This window comes from Scyliorhinus canicula, chromosome 16 (assembly GCF_902713615.1).
Source record: "Scyliorhinus canicula chromosome 16, sScyCan1.1, whole genome shotgun sequence".
Taxonomy (NCBI): Eukaryota; Metazoa; Chordata; class Chondrichthyes; order Carcharhiniformes; family Scyliorhinidae; genus Scyliorhinus; species Scyliorhinus canicula.
The window spans coordinates 116,461,461-116,480,790 of NC_052161.1; the positions used below are offsets into that span (position 1 = coordinate 116,461,461).

At 46.2% G+C, this 19,330-nt stretch overlaps 2 protein-coding genes across 2 annotated transcripts in view; one reads left to right on the top strand and one right to left on the bottom strand.

Moving 5' to 3' along the window:
• The window catches only part of clcnk (chloride channel K), a 151,424-nt gene that overhangs the window by 15,697 nt on the left and 116,397 nt on the right, over positions 1–19,330 (top strand). The gene's annotated exons all lie outside the window — the stretch shown is intronic.
• On the bottom strand, positions 659–17,665 carry hspb7 (heat shock protein family, member 7 (cardiovascular)). Its single transcript, XM_038821628.1, has 3 exons — positions 17,126–17,665; positions 12,345–12,478; positions 659–1,338 (listed from the first exon to the last, which is right to left on the bottom strand). Exons 1-3 carry the CDS (start codon positions 17,325–17,327, stop codon positions 1,153–1,155), a joined length of 522 nt encoding a protein of 173 aa, XP_038677556.1. The 5' UTR covers positions 17,328–17,665; the 3' UTR covers positions 659–1,152.

The following is a 19,330-nucleotide window of genomic DNA, read 5'->3' on the forward strand; positions in this document are numbered from 1 at the left end:
TGACAACTTCTAGGTGTATCTGGGCACATTGCTGTTAAAGTGAAGTGATGGCTCAGACTCGGCTGCCATTGATGTTAATGTAAAGTGATGGCTCAGACTCGGCTGCCATGAGCTCGGTTTGAAGCATTCTATCTCACCCCGACTAACAGTCCTCACCCCCACCCTACACCCCCGCCACTGCAAACCTAGTATCCCTGCCAGCTTGACATTTTGGTTTGATGATGACATTATTTCATTGAAGGTTTCTAGGCATTTGCTACATCACAGGAGTACCCTGCCGATACACCAGAGGTAGAACTGCAACCGCGATGAGCAAGAGGTGAAAGGGTACCGTGCGGTGAGAATGTGGAGTTGCAGTTCCAATCAGATTAGCCATGATCTTATTGAATGGCAGAGCAGGCTCGAGGAGCCGAGTGGCCTACTCATGCTCCTAACTTGTGTGGAGGAAAATGCAGCATTATTGCTCAAGTGGACATTTTAGCCATGTTTTATCATTTGTATTTCCATCTCTGAAAAAAGGGACAGTTCTGTTGGAGGTGATGGTCTCTTTCCTATTCCTGATGGGCCTTATATTCTTGTGCTTTGCAACCATTCCCTTTGTAATACTATTAGCAACATCTCTTTTACAATCATTTGAGACACAAAAATGAATCTCTTGTCAAACAACAAAACAGGTGTAATGGTGCAAATCTATGTACAAAACACATATGCATGAAAGTTAAACTGGGGGGGGGGGCTCAACTGATTAGATATTCTACCAACGTTGCTGATCTATTTTACCTCACGCTACAAGACCATTCACGCACTCAGGGAGTTGAATTATCAGCATTATCGCCTGTTTGATTAATCTAGCAGTTATTTTGGTACAGAAAAACATTCAAACACATCGGCCATTGTATTGTGAGTCGTGGATTAGTAATGAATACGTAAAATAAATGGAATTACTAAATAATGTGATAGAAAGTGTCAAATATCTTATTGCACAGGCTTTCGCTCAACGTTTCCATGCCTGCAAGAGTTGAGATGATATTTTACAAATGGTACGTTGGTAGGGTGAGGTGTGAAACACCAGCACATGCTGCATACTGCGAGACTGGGCATTATCAAACACCACCCTGCATTACCATAAAGTAGCTCTCATCCCTTGCCTGCTCAGATCTTAATCTCAGTTCTAAAAGTCTGTTGCACATGTTCGGTGTGCTTGGCCGGGTGCCTCTTTGCTTTAACTGTCAGGGTCCCATCGTCGCCCAGAGCGGAGGTCACGGAGGTGGGGTCCACATCATCTGGGAGCTGACATTTGTGTGTGAATGTGTTCATTATAGTTCCATCTGCGGCAAGCTGAAAATGAAAGATAATTGCTTTATATTTGTACTGGTTACAGGTATTTGAGCTGCTGAAAACTACTCCCACACTCGAAGGGGCTGAATGTGAAATTGCGCTAACTGCCTCAAGGGAGTGATCTCACATGTGTATTGACAGTGATGGTAATTAGGAGTATTTCTCTTGTTGGGAGTACAAGAGCTGTCAATTGCTATTAAGGACATTTTCCATGCTATATAATGGGACCACATCGAAGGCATGAGAGTCTTTAACACTGAATGAAATGAAATGAAAATTGCTTATTGTCACAAGTAGGCTTCAAATGAAGTTACTGTGAAAAAACACTTTAATTGTTTCTGTGTTAAACTAGGAATGTTTTGAAGGACAGATGTAATGAATATAGTCAAGTGACCACTCTACCTTTCTAATTCAGTGACTTGTCGGAGAGGCTCAGGGAAGACCAAGAACTGCGTGTGCTAAAGGATTCATTTTCTCTTCACTCACACTTGGACACAGTTTTTATTAACCAGCAGCACATTTTGTGAAATTATATGTGGCAGCCCCTGATGTTCTGCCTATTAATGCTATCAGACAAGAAGTCATGGGTGGGATTTCTGCCGCTTTTCACCAGCAGGATCTTCCTGGCCCACGAAGGCGACTCTCCCTCGGCAGCAGGTTCCCTGGTGGCAGGATGGGAGAGCCATGTAAAACGCTGTAGACATGGGTGGGACAGGAAGATACCACTCGTGGCCAATGGGGAGCTGCCTCCACCGCTGGAAAAAGTGTGGGGGCGGTGGGGGGCAAGGGGTGCAAAATGTCACCCCATGGGCTGTGCCTGCTCAATTTCCCAAGGTTCGTATCAGTTGTGTGCAAGAGAACTTACACACTTCAAGTATTTTTCTTGTTCAATTTGTTCTTGAGATATCGCCAACACTGGAAAGACTGTACTTACTGATTGTTTCTAATAACCTTACATAGTTGGCACTGTAGCCGAGTGGTTATAGGTTAGACCCAACAACCCAGAGTTTGTAACCTAGTATTCCCACTATGGGAAATTGGGTTAAATTGTATGGTTCCCAGTGGGGCGTTGGAGGTGGAATGGGAAGTGTGTCGATCCCGCCCCTGCCAGCTTACTTTGGTGAATCAAGCGGCAAATGGCCAATTCAAGGCTGCCTAAAGGTACAGCGGCCAATTGGCATTGGGAGAGGGAGGTTCAGACTCAATTGGGCATCTAGGCCAGACATTGGGTGGGAGAGGGGTTATGCCGTGAATTGGAAGTCATTCACTGTCAACAGTTTAAAGGCTCCCTGTCCTCTCAATCTCAACCTCATTTGTTATGGTAGCCTAGTGAATGGATAGAGTCCAAAAACACCCAAACTGGAGTTTTCCAGTTATCAAGGGAGACAGGATAGGCTGGGGTTGTTTTCCCTGGAGCAGAGAAGACTCAGGGGGGGACCTGACTGAGGTGTATAAAAGTATGAGGGATATAGATAGGAAGGTGCATTTCCCCTTAGCAGAGGCGTCAAAACCAGAAGGCGTAGATTTAAGTTAAGGGGCAGGAGATTTAGAGGAGATGTAAGGAAGAAAGTTTTTACCGAGAGGGTGTTGAGAACCTGTAACTCACTGCCTGAAAGGGTGGTGGAGGCGGGAACCCTCACAACTTTTAAGATGTATTTAGATTAGCACTTCAAAAGCCAAGGCAAACAAGGTTATGGACCAGGTGTTGGAAAATGGGATTAGAATTGATGCTTGATGGCCGGCGCAGACACGATGGGCCAAAGGGCCTCTTTTCATGCTGGAAAACTCTATGACTCAAAAAGGTCAGGTGAGCTTCCAATATTAGCAGCCGCATTACTTCCAACATCTTGGAGTCTGGCATGATGATGCAGATTAGGCGATTTGTGGTCGTAAAACCCAGCCCCTGGATTCAATCAATTTGATAATGCATGGGATAGTACCAGAAAACTGCTGTGAAAGCTGTGGGATGATGGAAGTATCCAGCTGTTTGGCTATCGTACTTCAGGGTGTGATAGAACTGTTCCAAATTCGATGTGACTTCAGCTCCGTGCTTTGTGGTTGACTTGTCCTCAGAGACTCGGGCTGCCTTTCCAATGTTATTCGTATACCAAGAATCCATTTATAAAATGTGGTTAACTTTCTTCTCGCAATTTTTATTTTCCGCCAATCAGTGGTTTGCGATGGTGTTAAGAGGCAAGTATATTGGAACGAGAATCTTATGTAGGCCAGACCAATAAGGGGTAGTAGATGTATGAAAAATGAACTGAAATGAAAATCGCTTATTGTCACGAGTAGGCTTCAATGAAGTTACTGTGAAAAGCCCCTAGTCGCCACATTCCGGCACCTGTCCGGGGAGGCTGGTACAGGAATCGAACCGTGCTGCTGGCCTGCTTGGTCTGCTTTATAAGCCAGCGATTTAGCCTTGTGAGCTAAACCAGCCCCTATGTAGAGTAAAAGGTTAACATCAGAAGCACATGAAGTTGATGCAATGATGATTTAACATCACATGATTGAGTAACAGGAATCTGGAGAAAGGAAAAGTTTCAACCTCATGCAAGAGTTCCTGATGTGTGCATAGTGGCAGTAAATAAAACATAATGGGCGAAATTCTCCCCCCCCCCACGACGGGTGGGAGAATAGGGGGAGGGCCTTCCCGACATTTTTGACGCCCTCCCGCTATTCTCCCCCCCCCCCGCCGAAATCCCGCCAAGAATCGCTGCCGCCGTTTTTTTACGGCCGGCAGCGATTCTCAGCTGTTAGAAGGGCCGAAGTCCCAGCCCTTTACGACCTTTTTACGAACGGCAAACACACATGGTCCTGCCATTCGTAAAAACGTCGTGACAAACTCGCAAAAAATAACCATGGCACCGATTGGCACGGCAGTACCACGGCCGTGCCAAGGGTGCCATGGGCCCGCGATCGGTGGGCACCGATCGCGGGCAGCGGGCCCGATGCCCGTGCACTATTTGTCCTTCCGCCGCCCCGCAGTATCAATACGCGGGGCGGCTGAGGGGCAACCCGGCCCGCGCATGCGCGGGTTTCGCGCAAAAACGTGATGACGTCACCCGCGCATGCGCGGGTGGAGTCTTCCCACCTGCGCATGCGCGGCTGACGTCATATGACTCGTCAGCCGGCGCTAACTCCGGCAAGCGGGCTTAACGATTTTCGTTAAGCCCGACTTGTCGGAGCCTCCGACGTCGGGCTGCTAGCCCCGACGGGGGACCAGAATCGGTCCCCCGTCGGGAAGGGGCGCGCTGCCGTAAAACCCGCCCGGGTTTTACGGCAGTTTTACGATTTCTCCCGTTTTGGGAGAATTTCGCCCAATGGTTTTAACAAACTACAGTCTTGAGCAACTTACTTTGGTCGCAGAGACAAGCTTCATCTAGACCCCAAATGCATGACGAAACAGTAGGTTCTCTTCGCTAAACAAGATTTAGTTATTAAAAGACATAATGGCCAGGAATTTCTGCTCTGGGCCTAGGTCCCATGGCTGGGGCAGCAAGCGAGAGTGTTTCCTGCCATGGAGCCCAGAGGGAAATCACCCCGAATGACGCGATGCTGCATTTATCAATTATGCGGCCAGGCGTTTCCCAACAATTTTCACAGTGGGGCAATGAATTAACATTCAAGCGTGTAATAAAGGATGAACAATCACAGCTCTGAGGACCTGGGTTCGATCCCGGTTCTGGGTCACTGTCCGTGTGGAGTTTTCACATTCTCCCCCTGTGTGTGTGGGTCTCACCCCCACAATCCAAAGATGTGCAGGCTAGATGGATTGGCCATGTTAAATTGCCCCTTTATTGGAAAAATGAATTGGGTACACTAAATTTTTTTAAATAAATAAATAAATAAATTTGCGAAACCCACGCAAACACGGGGAGAATGTGCAAACTCCACACGGACAGTGACGTAGAGCCGGGATCGAACCTGGGACCTCGACGCCGTGAGGCAACAGGGCTAACCCACTGCGCCACCGTGCTGCCCCGGATACTTTAAATGTATGTTTTTAAAAAATGATTGAACGATTATCACCAGTTTCTTAAAATGCTAAAGCTGAAGCTTTACATCCCATAAAGGTGGTGATTCGGGAGAAACCTCATTCAGGTGAATAGAACATTAAATTGTGTAGGTGAGGTAAACCAAAAGGCAGATAGGTAGGACAAGGAAAAAGCAAAATAAATTTTAATAAATAGAAAATAAGCTGGAAACAGATCTTAGGAAGAAATTCTTCACTAAATGCTGAGTCTTTGGAACAATTTGATAAATGGCATAATAGATGCAAAATCATTTTGAGATTTTCATTTGCGATTGGGTGCTACAATTGGTGAGTTGAGGTACTGGGGAGATGTGCTTTGCGGGGAGATGAGCTTAATAGCCTTTCGTTGTATGGAAGGCTCAAAGCGGCCTCTCCCTGTGAGAGCAAAGCAGTGTAGAAATGAAAGTTGATGCTGTGACAATTACTGAATTGTATTGAGTACAAAACCGGAGGACTGGCACAAAATAGAGAGGTAGGAGGTGAGACAATGGTTTAAGGTATGAGGCAGGAGAATTAGAGGGGATGTGAGGAAAAACCTTTCACCCAGAGGGTGGTGGGAGTCTAGAACTCGCTGCCTGAAAGGATGGTGTAGGCAGAAGCCCTCACAACATTTAAGAAGTATTTAGATGAGCACTTGCAATGCCAAGGCATACAAAGCAAGTGCTGAAAAATGGGATTGTTTCTGACCGGCAATGGGCCGAAGGGCCTTTTCTGTGCTCTACACCTCTATGACTTTATGACAATATAAGTTGCCTTAAGAAGACACATCACGTATAAAGGATTTGCGAAAATCAATGGCGCAATTCCAGGATTTGGAGAGAGGGAGAAGGAGACGCAGCCTACAGGAACACAAGGCCTCATCTGTAATTGTGTCCAACATCCTGTTCAGTAGCCCAAGGCCTTCCACATGTACCCACATCAAATGTTTTGGGTGTGAATGCTCACAAAGGACAGTCGGAGATTGTAAGTACGGGTTTGAATTCAGCAGCTCGGTTGCTCATTGCGTTTCCAAATGATAGATTGCAGGAGGCCCTCGCCCTCAAAAGATTTGTGTATGTAATTCGAGTATGTTTTGCTGCACCTCCCTTCTCCTCACATGACCTTCCCTCCAGCACAGCTTTGAGTGCTTCTTGGCTTTTATCCAGGTGGATTTGGTGGAGGCGGAGAAGTACCTGTGAGCTGAGCTGGCCTGCGGAAGTGGTCCAGGCTGCTGGGACGGGTGTTGCTGCGATGCAGTTTGTTGATACAGAATGAAACTTTGTAGATGTTGACAGGATGGCAGCATTATCTGGTCTTTTGTATAAAATGTTCAGCTGACAATGTTCCCGGAAATACATTTTGATGAAGGAAAATTATTTTTTCAATGCAGTAAGTTGTTATGATTTGCAATGTACTGCCTAAAAGGCAACTTCAAAAAGGGAATCAGATAAATACTTGAAGGGAAACATTTGCAGCGCTATAAGGAAACGGCAGGGGATTGAGATCAATGGTAACTCTTTCAAAGAGCAAGCACAGGCATGATGGCCCAAAGGGGCTTCCTTCTGTGCTGTATCCATGGCTCGGATTCATAGGGTGACGGTTTTTCCCATCCCACCACTTAAGGAGTCGGCGGAGAACACGTCGCCTCCGACACTGACTACTCTGCAGCCATTTAACGCTCCAACCAGTGTTAACCGACTGGAGATGGGAGATTCACCCTTTACACGGGAGGAATTCACCCCTCGACATGGCCGGCAGCTCTCTAGTGCCAGCAGCACCAGGGGCTCCAATGGACAGGACAGGGACTGCAAACAGTCTCCACAGTCTTAAGTCCCAAGAGTCCAAAAATAGGTGTGTTGAATGTAGGACTTTCAGATATATTGCATTAGATGTATTTGGCGCAGTAAGAGTTAAAAACCTGGGTTATTGTGTGTGTGACTGCTGCAGTCATGTTTTCAAATAATCCTGGTTTGAACGGTTTGGGGAGCCAGAAGTGCAATTAAAGCATCGTAAAAACTTGGACTTTTGTTTGGATTAAGGGGGTTCCCTGGGGAGCACTTAATCAGAGACCTTTGTGTTCAGTTAGTAAGATGCTGTAACTAACGGAGGAGCTAGAGTATGAGGCATTTTAGCAGAGAAGCAGAGATTGTTCGATTGGTTTCTGAAAGTCAAACCATGAAGACAGTTTCTGAAGAGGTCCTGCATTGTTCTGACAGGATTCAGGTCTACCTCTTACAACAGTTTCCAAGAGCATCGCCTAAGTGGGCAGGTCTCAGGTGGGGAACAGCGGTGAGGCCCAGGGGAGGTGGGCAGAGGGGGTGGGGGATGTGGGAGTGTTGGTGGACAGGCCAAGTGAGCACTTGGAGGGTGAATGGGTGGGGGCACCTGTGGTTTAAAGGAGTCTGTTGAAAGAGGCAGTCCCCCCCACTTCCCGGCCAAGGCCCGAGCTTTCCCCTTCTCACTGAACTCCTCCCACCAACCTGAACATTAAAAAAAATAAATTTAGAGTGCCCAATTAATTTTTTCCAATTAAGGGGCAATTTAGCAAGGCCAATTGACCTACCCTGCACATCTTTGGGTAGAAACCCACGCAAACACAGGGAGAATGTGCAAACTCCACAGGACAGTGACCCAGAGCCGGGATCGAACCTGGGACCTCTGAGCCGTGAGGTAGCAGTGCTAACCACTGCACCACTGTGCTGCCCACCAACCTGAAAGTTGAGGCTGGGCAGGAAATGGGCCGTTAGTAGTCATTAATTGGCCACCCAAGGGCGTCAATTGGGGCAAGGGAAGGTGGCCGAAGCCTCACCCACTCCACTGTATAATTGGGAGAGGTCAGGGTGAGTGGGAGTCTAGTGGGTCGTCCCTGTCTGCAAACATGCTGGCGGGAGAAACATCAAGTTCTGCCCTATGAATATTTGGCAGTTCTGGAAAATATTTTAGCTTAAAAAGGCTGCAAATTCATTAGGAATGTGTAATTCTTGGAATGAATTCACAATATTGAGGCTGGCTTTGTAGGGTTTGGTAACTGTTGGGATGAGGAGTTGAGATTAAGTATGTTTTTAGTTTCGACCTTATTTAAACAGCCAGTGGGACGAGAGTTATTTTCTGAAGTGATGAAATAGAGCCCATCTGTTTTTCATTAAACCCAGTCTGTCAAAATTGAGTTAAAGATGTAAGGAAGATAATTCAAAACCCAAAAGTGAATCAAATTTCATTGCAGGGTAGGGTGAGGGAGTGGGTGGTGATACTGGGATACGGAGGTAATACACCTCTCTACTCTCCTCTTACATTTTCACCATGTCATGCATCACGAGGAACTGGAAATATGACAATATTTGGCTCAGTTGGTAGAACCATCATCTCTGGGGGGGAATCTTTTTTTTTAAATTTAGAGCACTCAATTATGTTTTCCAATTAAGGGGCAATTTAGCCTGGATAATCCACCTATCCTGCACATCTTTGGGTTGTGGGGGTGAAACCCACGCAGACACGGGGAGAACGTGCAAACTCCACACAGACAGTGACCCAGGGCCAGGATTCGAACCCAGGTCCTCAGCGCCGTAGGCAGCAATGCTAACCACTGTGCCACCGTGCTGCGCTTTCTGGGGGGGGGGGGATCTTGTGTCAGCAATGGCAGACTTAACCACTGAAGGGAGAGCCCCTCCACCCCTGTTGCCTCTTTCTGGGAAGGCCCACTGGAATGATGTGCCAATCAGGCACTTGACAGGCCACCTGTGGGCCTTTCCCAGGCACCAGGATCCGCAGGGTGGAAGACCTGTCTGCCAAGAGTTGCTAGCCAATCAGAGACTGGCAGCTCTTTGGAACAGCAGTGCTACTGGGGAAGCACTGTCTGTAGACAGAATAATGCCACCAGAGGCCCAAGATCTAGACCACAGGTTAATGATGGTGGGAGTGGGGGTCACGGGAGAGGGAGGTATGGGGGTCAGCAACAAGGGAAGGGGAATGACTCTCATTGGGCCCCCCCCCACTTTCCCAATACTGGGTACCTCGATCAGGTATTGAATGCCTTTGAATAAAAGCCACCCCATCCCTGGGTTTGCTTGTTGTGCTGCATGCTGAGCCCCTGCCTGCTAGTGGATCAAAACAGCGGTGGAGGGATGAGGCTCTTAATTGTACAATAACTGCCCACTTAAGAGCCTCAGTCGGCTGCGTGACAGGAAGGCCGGCCACGGGCCTTCTCCTCATGGACTTCATTGGGGGTGGAGGTGGGAATTTGGTGGAGTTCCCAGCTGTCACCCTTTCGCTTGGTTAAATGCCCTCCTTGCCATGGAGGGAGGGCACTGATTGCACCCTCTTGAGTCAGGAAGTTGTGGGTTCAAGTCCCACTCCAGAGAGCTGAGCACAAAATTCAAAGCTGACCCTCCAGTGCAGCGCTGAGGGTGTGCTGCACTGTTGGAGATGCTGTCTTTTGGAGGAGCCATAACAGAGATCCCGGTAATCCCGGGTTATCCTCAATATCCTGGCTAAGTATGTATCCCTCAGTCAACATCACCAAACAAAACAAATTGCCTTGTCATTATCGCATTGTTGTTTGTGGGAGCTTGCTGTGCACATATTGGCTGTCACATTTCCCATGTTGCCACAGTCATTCCACATAAAAGTTTGTTATTGGATGGAAAGCATTTTGAGACATCCTGGTGTTATGAATGATGCTGTGTAAATGCAAATCGTTTTTTTTCATAGACAATGATGCAGCAATCTCCTTTGAATAGAGGGGAAAGCCTCCTTGTGACCAGAAGATAGGGGCATGGTGGTTTCCATGTGTTGGACTGTATGCTAGGTTGTGAAAATTATGAATCGAGAGCTTGATAATGGTGCCTTACTGTTAGGATACAGAGGTAGTTTTAAATGATTTAAATTTGTAGTTTGTGGGTATTAGAAACAAGGGGCGCATTTCTCGCCCCCCATGCCGGGTGGGAGAATCGCAGGGGAGCCGGACGAGTCCTGTCACGCCGCCCCGGCAACCGCACGCGATTCTCCCACCCACCCCAAAACGGCGCTCCGAGATTTACGGCAGGCTGCTCGGACAATCGCCGCTAGCCGTTTGTAACAGGCGAGCAGCGATTCTCCGGACCGAATGGGCCGAGCAGCCTGCCCAACACGATGGGTTCACGCCGGCGCCAACCACTCCTGGTCGCTGCCGGCGCGAACAGCGCGCGGACGCTGCGGGGGCGACCTGTGTGGGGGGGGGGGAGGGAGGATCGAGCACCGGGGAAGCGCTCAAAAGGGGCCGGCGTCTCTGAAGGACGCACTCCTTTCCTCCGCCGCCCCGCAAGATCACTCCGACATTTCTTGCGGAGCGCCTACGGGGAGGACGCCAACCGCGCATGCCGAGTTGGCGCCGGCCAATCTGCGCATGCGCGGGTGACGTCATTTATGCGGCGCCAGCCGTGTAATTTACGCGGCGCCGCTCCTAGCCCCCTGGGGGTGGGAGAATAGGGGGCAAGGAGCGGCCTCCGACGCCGGGGTGAAACACTCCGGTTTTCACTCCGGCGTCGGCACTGGACACCCGTTGGGAGAATCGCGCCCAAGGTATAGCTTTAGGTAAGTTTAATTTTGTGTTTCTGGACAAGAAAGGGTTAAAACCTTAGGTAGCTACATGTTAAACAAAGCTGCCTGCATGTCTGTGGGTTTTAATCACTTCAAAACTGTGCCTGCATTGTAATTAAAAGGTTTACAATGTGAGAACAAACAGTTTATAGAAAGACTAGGCTGTTGCCTAGCATCCAGGGGCCCACACTAAAATGCATAAGCAATTATAGTTCAGTTGGAACCTGAGAAGAAAGCAACTCTCTCAGAAACTGGCAGCAGAGGGGCAGGGCAATAGAGTAAGATGCAGAAAGTAAGTTCCAGAAGCTAAAGAACGGGTTGTTCTAGAATCCAGGGAATTAAAGAGAAGTCCCAGGAAGACTGAAGTCAAAAGGACAGAGAACTAGAATGTGAACAAGGTAATATTCACTGAAGTTCAAGACAGGAGCAGAGATATGACCCCTGTTGCAGACAGAGCTGAAAGATGCAGACCTCATGAAGTCGGCCAGTGAGAAGCTAGACATATGGAATAATCCTACAGTTGGTGACACCTTCGTAAAGCCTGCGAAGCAGTGGTGTTCTGTCGGCATGGCTGGGTACCCGAGAGATTGTGCAGAAGCTTGAATGCATGTGGCAATCCAGGGCAGAGGAATTCTGAAAACAGTGATTGTAATCCTGGAATTAGATCCTTGGTGAATGCAACATTATTTGGGAGAAGATTCTGAGGTGTGCTTTTTCCATGAGTGGAAGCACTCATGGGGAAATCAGAATTCCATTGAGACCAGTTGGCTCACAGTGTGATATAAACCTGGGGAGGGGGGAATTTGAAGCCACAGAAGTTGTATTGGGTGGAACCTGCCACTTGGTTTCAGAGTGGCGGGTGTCTGACCACAGTTATCCTTTTGGTATACATAGACTGGACAGTCACTGAGAATATTATAGCAGTAAGATATATTTTGTAACTTGTGTTATCCTTAAAAATCTATGTACATCTGTAAAGATATAGGTGGGGTGCAAGAGCATTATTGTATTATAATCAATTTTTTCATGTTTAATAAATGCTTTGCTCTTTTGAGTACCCAATTAATGTTTTCCAATTAAGGGGCAATTTAACATGGCCAATCCACCTACCCTGCACATCTTTGGGTTGTGGGGGTGAAACCCATGCAAACACGGGGAGAATGTGCAAACTCCACACGGACAGTGACCCAGGGCCGGGAATCAAACCTGGGACCTCGGCGCGTGAGGCAGCAGTGCTAACCCACTGCGCCACCGTGCTGCCCTCCTTTGCACTTTTGGTAAAAGTTAATTGGCAATCCTGTGACTTTGTTCATCCACATCTCCAAATAAAAAATAAAAGTTACACTCTATTGAGCCAGGGTTCCATTCTGGGACCTGACCGCCCAGTAGTAACATCGGCTGGGATCATAACACTTACCTTCTCAGCATGAACTTCAATCTGATTATTGGAGGTGGTAACAATTATATCTTCAGGTGAGAAGTCACTCACATCTACTGTGAATTGGTAATTGTCTCCCATGGTCTTTACATTCCCCATATTTCCAGGGCGGCCTATTTGGGGTAAAGCACATTGTACAATCCCATCAGATAAGTTTGCATTTGGTGACATGGACAATGTATATTGTTGGATGAGTTGGATGATCTCCAGTATGGTCCAAGAGGGCAAATCACTGTGTGCAGATGCTTCCTATTACAAATTAATGCTGGAGTCAATTCTATATTAGTGCTATGATGAACCAAGCCAACAGTCTGGTATCAAACATGTGAAAGAAATTTACAGCTGTATGTTAAGAAGTGTGAGTCATTATCATGCCGAGACATTTTTAATTTGAAATCAGCAGTGACCTTTTCTATCCTATTAACATTCCATCTGCAGGAAGATTCTGGAGTGTAGATGCTTTTCATTCCGATAAAGCAGCAATACGTGGAGTTTGCTGCGCTACCACAGATACAGACTAGGGCGGAGTTAAAAGATGCTGGTAAACAATCTCCAATCCAACTATTTGCATCCGCAAACATAGCAAAGTGAAACAAAGTAGAGCAAACAGTCCATAATGAGCAAAAGCAAAATGCTGGAAATGTGAAATAAAAACAGAAAATGCTGGAAAAACTCAGCAGGTCTGGCAGCGTCTGTGGAGAGAGAAACAGAGTTTTTTTTAAATTTAGAGTACCCAATCAATTTTTTCCAATTAAGGGGCAATTTAGCATAGCCAATCCACCTAGCCTGCACATCTTTGGGTTGTGGGGGCGAAACCCGCGCAAACACGGGGAGAATGGTGCAAACTCCACACGGACAGTGACCCAGAGCCGGGATCGAACCTGGGACCTCGGTGCCGTGAGGCAACAGGGCTAACCCACTGCGCCACCGTGCTGCCCGAAAGAAACAGAGTTAACGCTTCAAGTCCGTATGACTCTTCTTCCGAACTTTAGTTAGTTATTTAAAATCCGTTTGCTTGTTTTCTTTGTAATCTAATTTTTTTTGTAATCTAATTTTTTTTTGCTTGTTCCTCTTTGTTTTCTTGTCTCCTAATTGCTCAATATTTCCTTTTATCTTTCCTCCCAATCTTTTTTTAAATCCTCATGCCCTGTCATCATGCCCTTTTCTGACAGTAATTAAGTATGGTCCCATGGATGCAGAAAGACCTCCAACATCTCATCAGATTTCCCAGCTTTCCTGGGTAAACCAAAGCAATGTGTATCATTGCGATGTTGAATAGTGAGGCTGATCACACTTGACTCCTCACTGGGCATCCACACACATACTTTTCCACCATGGTCACAGGGAAGGAATCAGGGGCAGAAATTCTGGACGATTCCATTCGATTTTGAAGTAAATTTAGAGCATCCAATTCTTTTTTTTCTCAATTAAGGGGCAATTTGGGGCAGCACGGTGGCCTAGTGGTTAGCACAACCGCCTCATGGCGCTGAGGTCCCAGGTTCGATCCCGGCTCTGGGTCACTGTCCGTGTGGAGTTTGCACATTCTCCCCGTGTCTGCGTGGGTTTCGCCCTCACAACCCAAAAATGTGCAGAGTAGGTGGATTGGCCACTCTAAATTGCCCCTTAATAGAAAAAAATATTTGGGTAATCTAAATTTAAAAAAAAAATAAATAAAAAATTTTTTTAAAACTGAAGGGGCAATTTTGCGTGGCCAATTCACCTACCCTGCAGATCTTTTTGGGTTGTGGGGGTGAGACCCACGCAGACACAGGGAGAATGTGCAAACACCACATGGACAGTGACCTGGGGCCGGGATTGAACCCGGGTCCCCAGCGTTGCGAGGCAGCAGTGCTAACCACTGCGACACTGTGCTGTCCTAGGCCAATTTCACTTTAGCCCCACCACTCCCTGAACAAAAGGATCTGTGGCTAATTGTAACACCCTGACCACCATCACCCTCCTTCGACAACACCTTCCAAACCTGTGAACTCAACCGCCTGGGAGGCCAAGGGCAGCAGACAGTTGGGAAGCACCATCACCTGGAAATGACCCTCCAAGCCACACACCATCCTACCTTGGGAATATATTGCCATTCCTTTGCTGTCAGTGGTTCAAAATCCTGGAACTCCCTCTCTAAAAGCACTGTTGGTGTACCTACTCCATATGGACTGTAGCAATTCAAGAAGGCGGCTCACCACCTTCTTCCCAAGGGCAATTGGGGATGGACAATAAAAATGCTGGACCAGTCAGTAGCATCCCATGAAAAGAATAGAAACAAAATTGGGGTAGGCTTCAGATCGCATACTAAAGGGGGAATTGATGACCATGGACCTCCACTGGATTGGTCCATGATTGTGCTTGGAAAAACATTGTAGTGGTTTGCTGACACCTTCTGCAAGATGGCTGACCAGGAAACTCTTCGGCTCTTTATCACCTGCCATCAGGCATATTGGAAGGATTTACAGGCTGATAATCAACGTGTTTGGCCACATTATGGACCTTCTGGCTTAAAGTAGGGATGCTATCCACTGTGCCACAAAATCTTCTACATATGAGTTTACCCACTGAATATCGAGGGATGCTCCATTCTTAAAAACATATCCATCTCTTTGTTCTTTTTTGTTTTCTTGTTCTGTCACGTTCATTTCATTCTAATTCCTTTCCATTTTGTTCTGTGTTGGTGTCTGTGCATGAACAACTTCTACTGTTGTAAGACCATAAGGCCATCAGACATATGAGCAGAATTTGGCCATTCGGCCCATCGAGACTGCTCTGTCATTCATTCATGCCGATAGGTTTCTCATTCACATTCTCCTGCCTTCTCCCCATAACCCAGATCCCCTTATTAATCAAGAACCTATCCATCACTGTCTTAAAGATACTCAGTGATTTGGCCTCCACAGCCTTCTGTGGCAAAGAGTTCCACAGATTCACCACCTTCTGGAAGAAGAAATTCCTCCTCATCTCAGTTTTAAAGGATCGTCCCTTCAGTCTGAGGCTGTGGCCTCAGGTTCTATTTTTTCCTACTGATGGAAACATCCTCTCCACATCCACTCTATCTAGGCCTCTCATTATCCTGTAAGTTTCAATAAGACCCCCCCCCCCTCCCCCTCATCCTTCTAAACTCCAAGTACAGATCCAGAGTCCTCAATCATTCCTCATATGACAAAATTTAATTCCTGGGATCATTCTTGTGAACCTTCTCTGGATCCTCTCCAAGGCCAACACATCCTTCCTTAGATATGGAGCCCAATATTGCTCACAATATTCGAAATGGGGTCTGACCAGACCCTTATACAGCCTCAACAGTCCATCCCTGCTCTTGTATTCTATTTTTGTTTTTAAATTTAGAGTACCCAGTTCAGTTTTTTCCAATTAAGGGCCAATTTTAGCGTGGCCAATCCACCTACCCTGCACATCTTTGGGTTGTGGGGGAGAAACCCACGCCAACACGGGGAGAATGTGCAAACTCCACACGGACAGTGACCCAGAGCCAGGATCGAACCTGGGACATCGGCACTGTGAGACAGCAGTGCTAACCACTGCTGGTTAACCACTGCGCCACCGTGCTGCCCCTGCTCTTGTATTCTAGCCCTCTCAACATGAATGCTAACATTGCATTTGCCTTCCTAACTGCTGACTGAACCTGCACGTTAACCTTAAGAGAATCTTGAACTAGGGCTCCCAATTCCCTTTGAAATGAAATGAAAATCGCTTATTGTCACGGTGCTTCTGATTTTCTAAGCTCTGCAAATAAACCCAGGGGCAATGGATTTAAACATGGTAAACATATTAACATTTGGATTGTCAGCCCGACTTTGATGCAGCAAATCAGGATTGAAATTCACTCACACAATCAGCTTGCTCAACTTAAATCAGGTTGAATACTAGCTGAAAAGGACTATTCATTATCCCATTTTTTACCAGATGCTTTTGCTTTCTTTCCTTTCCAAATCTCAAAATGGAACCTGCTGGTTTTTGCATTAGTCTTCAACTAATCTTGTATCTTATCTTCCTGACCCATGATTAGTGCTTTAAAAAAAATGTTTCCGTATTCTGTATAATCATGTTTAGGTCTTTTAGTTTCTTTCCTAAAATGAATTAATATTAATATACAAAGTAGCATTGCTGCCTCATGGCGCTGAGGACCCGGGTTCGATTCCTGCCCCGGGTCACTGTCCATGTGTAGTTTACACATTCTCCTCATGCCTGCGTGGATCTCACCCCTCTCACCCAAAAAGATGTGCAGGGTAGGTGAATTGGCCATGCTAAATTGTCCCTTAATTGGAAAAAAAGAATTGGGTACTCTAAATTTATTTTTTAAAAATAACATGCATCAATATGCATAGCCATACATAATCCACCAAGCACATATTTCCAAAGTGGCTACTGTAGAAAGACACTAGTTTCAAAGTGTGAAGTAGATGAATTTGAATCTTGCAAATACCTTCAATTTATCGGCCTCAATTGTATATTTACTTTTTTTTAAATAAGCTTGTGCACAATTATAATCCGCTCGAGGACCTCAGTACACTGCAGGTCACAATCACTTCACTTTTGAGTTTTATTGATCATTATTTTCTATATCTGTGAAATTAGATCTTTTTTTACGTGTGCATTTTTTTCAGATGTATGACACAGCTTCAAATTTCATTTAGCAAACCAACTTAAGTAATAATATTAGGACAGCACTTCAATTCCTCAACATGTTTGGTGCCGATAAGAATGTGTATTTGTTACTCTGGACAGATTTCACTTGCCTGAATATCCCAGTTGCTCATTTCGTGGCCTTAAGAAGCTTCCATGGAGGATTGAGGACTTCTCAAACTCGTCCCCAAAGAGACCCCTTGTTTTATCCATGCACTGATCCAAGCTCGGACCCGAGGAAGCGGAGGAGGAGGAAGTGGTGTTCTGGTGGAAGCAACGCTCAGATCTGAAAGCAGTCGAGGATTTTACACTCATGGAAGGCAGATCAACTTTAAATCTCAAAAAAAAAGCAAATTAACCAGGTCCTTTCTAGCAACCCCCGATGGTCAGGTAATATCGGATAAGCTTCCGAAGACTGAGTTGTCTTTTGTGCTCTGATGGTGTTCTACACTGCTTTTATACAGCCTTCTGCCAACTTGCCTGACTGCCAATGTCAAAACTTGATGTTAATTTTAGCACAGGCCACATCAGGCACGCAGTTGTGAAAATTCTAACAGATGAAAGGTCGTCAGAGTCCTCCAAACAAATGGAGCGATCCAGGAATGTGTTCTCATAGCGAGCATTCCAGCCCAGCTCGACAGAGAACTTAAAAAAGCAGTTTGACTCCCAGCACTGTAATTCTTGTTAAAGCTGCAACCCTGCTGTCCTGAAATTGGAAAATGCTTTATTTAGACTTGCAGTGCCGGTTTGGGACAATTGTGAAGATTCGAGAAAACCCTGACCTGACCTTTTGAACACAAATCTTTTGTGTATTCAGTCAACAGATTTGTTAGGAAAGTTCCAACTCATTCAAGCAGTCCCCACTGAACATAGAATGAAAATAAAACCCCTCTGGTTCTGCTCTGCCACGAATGGTTCACAAACGGTGGAACGCACATTGGCGGCAAGGTAGCCCAGTGGTTAGCACTGTTGCTTCACAGCGCCAGGGTCCCAGGTTCGATTCCCGGCTTGGGTCACTGTCTGTGCGGAGTCTGCACGTTCTCCCCGCGTCCGCGTGGGTTTCCTCCGGGTGCTCCGGTTTCATCCCACAAGTCCCCAAAGATATTTTGTTAGGTGAATTCGACATTGTGAATTCTCCCTCTGTGTAACCGAACAGACGCCGGAATAAGGCGATGAGGGACTTTTCACATTAACTTCGTTGCAGCGTAATGTAAGCCTACTTGTAACGATAAGATTTTTTTAAAAAACCCTTTTAAAATCTCAAATGAACTGACATTTAAAGCAATAGTTCAGAGGAGCATGAATGTGATTCCCTTCAGGAGTTGGATTTGAACTTGGATCTTTAAGGGCCTGATGGCAACACTTGTGCATGTGGATGGGGCTTGAAACTATTAACACTGGGCCCTTAGACTTTTGAATTCTGGCCTTTGTGAAGCTGAATCTGAATTTCCATTCTATCATACTGTTTAAAATGGCAGGGATGCCGATAGAACTCACTATCAAGGAGACTTAGCATTTTCTCAATGTCAACCAGGAAAAAATGGATGGACATTGGGCATCATAGCTCCACCATAAGGGCAGAAAAATGATCTCTTCCCACTAGATCAAGTTAAATTGGGGAAAATTAAGTAAGAGAAAATGGAAGCAGCGGTATAACATGGAATAACAGTCTGTAATTTGATTAGGCAGTCTGAATAGGTAGTGGTGAATAAACTGAATTCTCCGAATAGAACATAGAACATAGAACATTACAGCGCAGTACGGGCCCTTCGGCCCTCGATGTTGCGCCGATCTGTGAAACCATCTGAAGCCTATCTGACCTACACTATTCCATTTTCATCCATATGTCTATCCAGTGACCACTTAAATGCCCTTAAAGTTGGCGAGTCTACTACTGTTACAGGCAGGGCGTTCCACACCCCTACTACTCTCTGAGTAAAGAAACTGCCTCTGATATCTGTCCTACATCTATCACCCCTCAATTTAAAGCTATGTCCCCTCGTGTTGGTCATCACCATCCGAGGAAAAAGACTCTCACTGTCCACCCTATCTAACCCTCTGACTATCTTATATGTCTCTATTAAGTCATGCTCTGATTATAGTGTAAAGGGTTAATGTTAGATATATATTTAGACAGTATACATCATATGTAGCATAAGATCACACAAGGGAGTTCTATGTGAAGCTTTGTACTAAGCCCTGTACTATGCATCTGCGTAGAATGTTACGTTTACCAATAGTCTACCCTCTAGCCGTGTCTCTCAGTCCTGACCAAGGAGAACCTCATCCAAGACCCACAAAGATGAACGACGAAATGA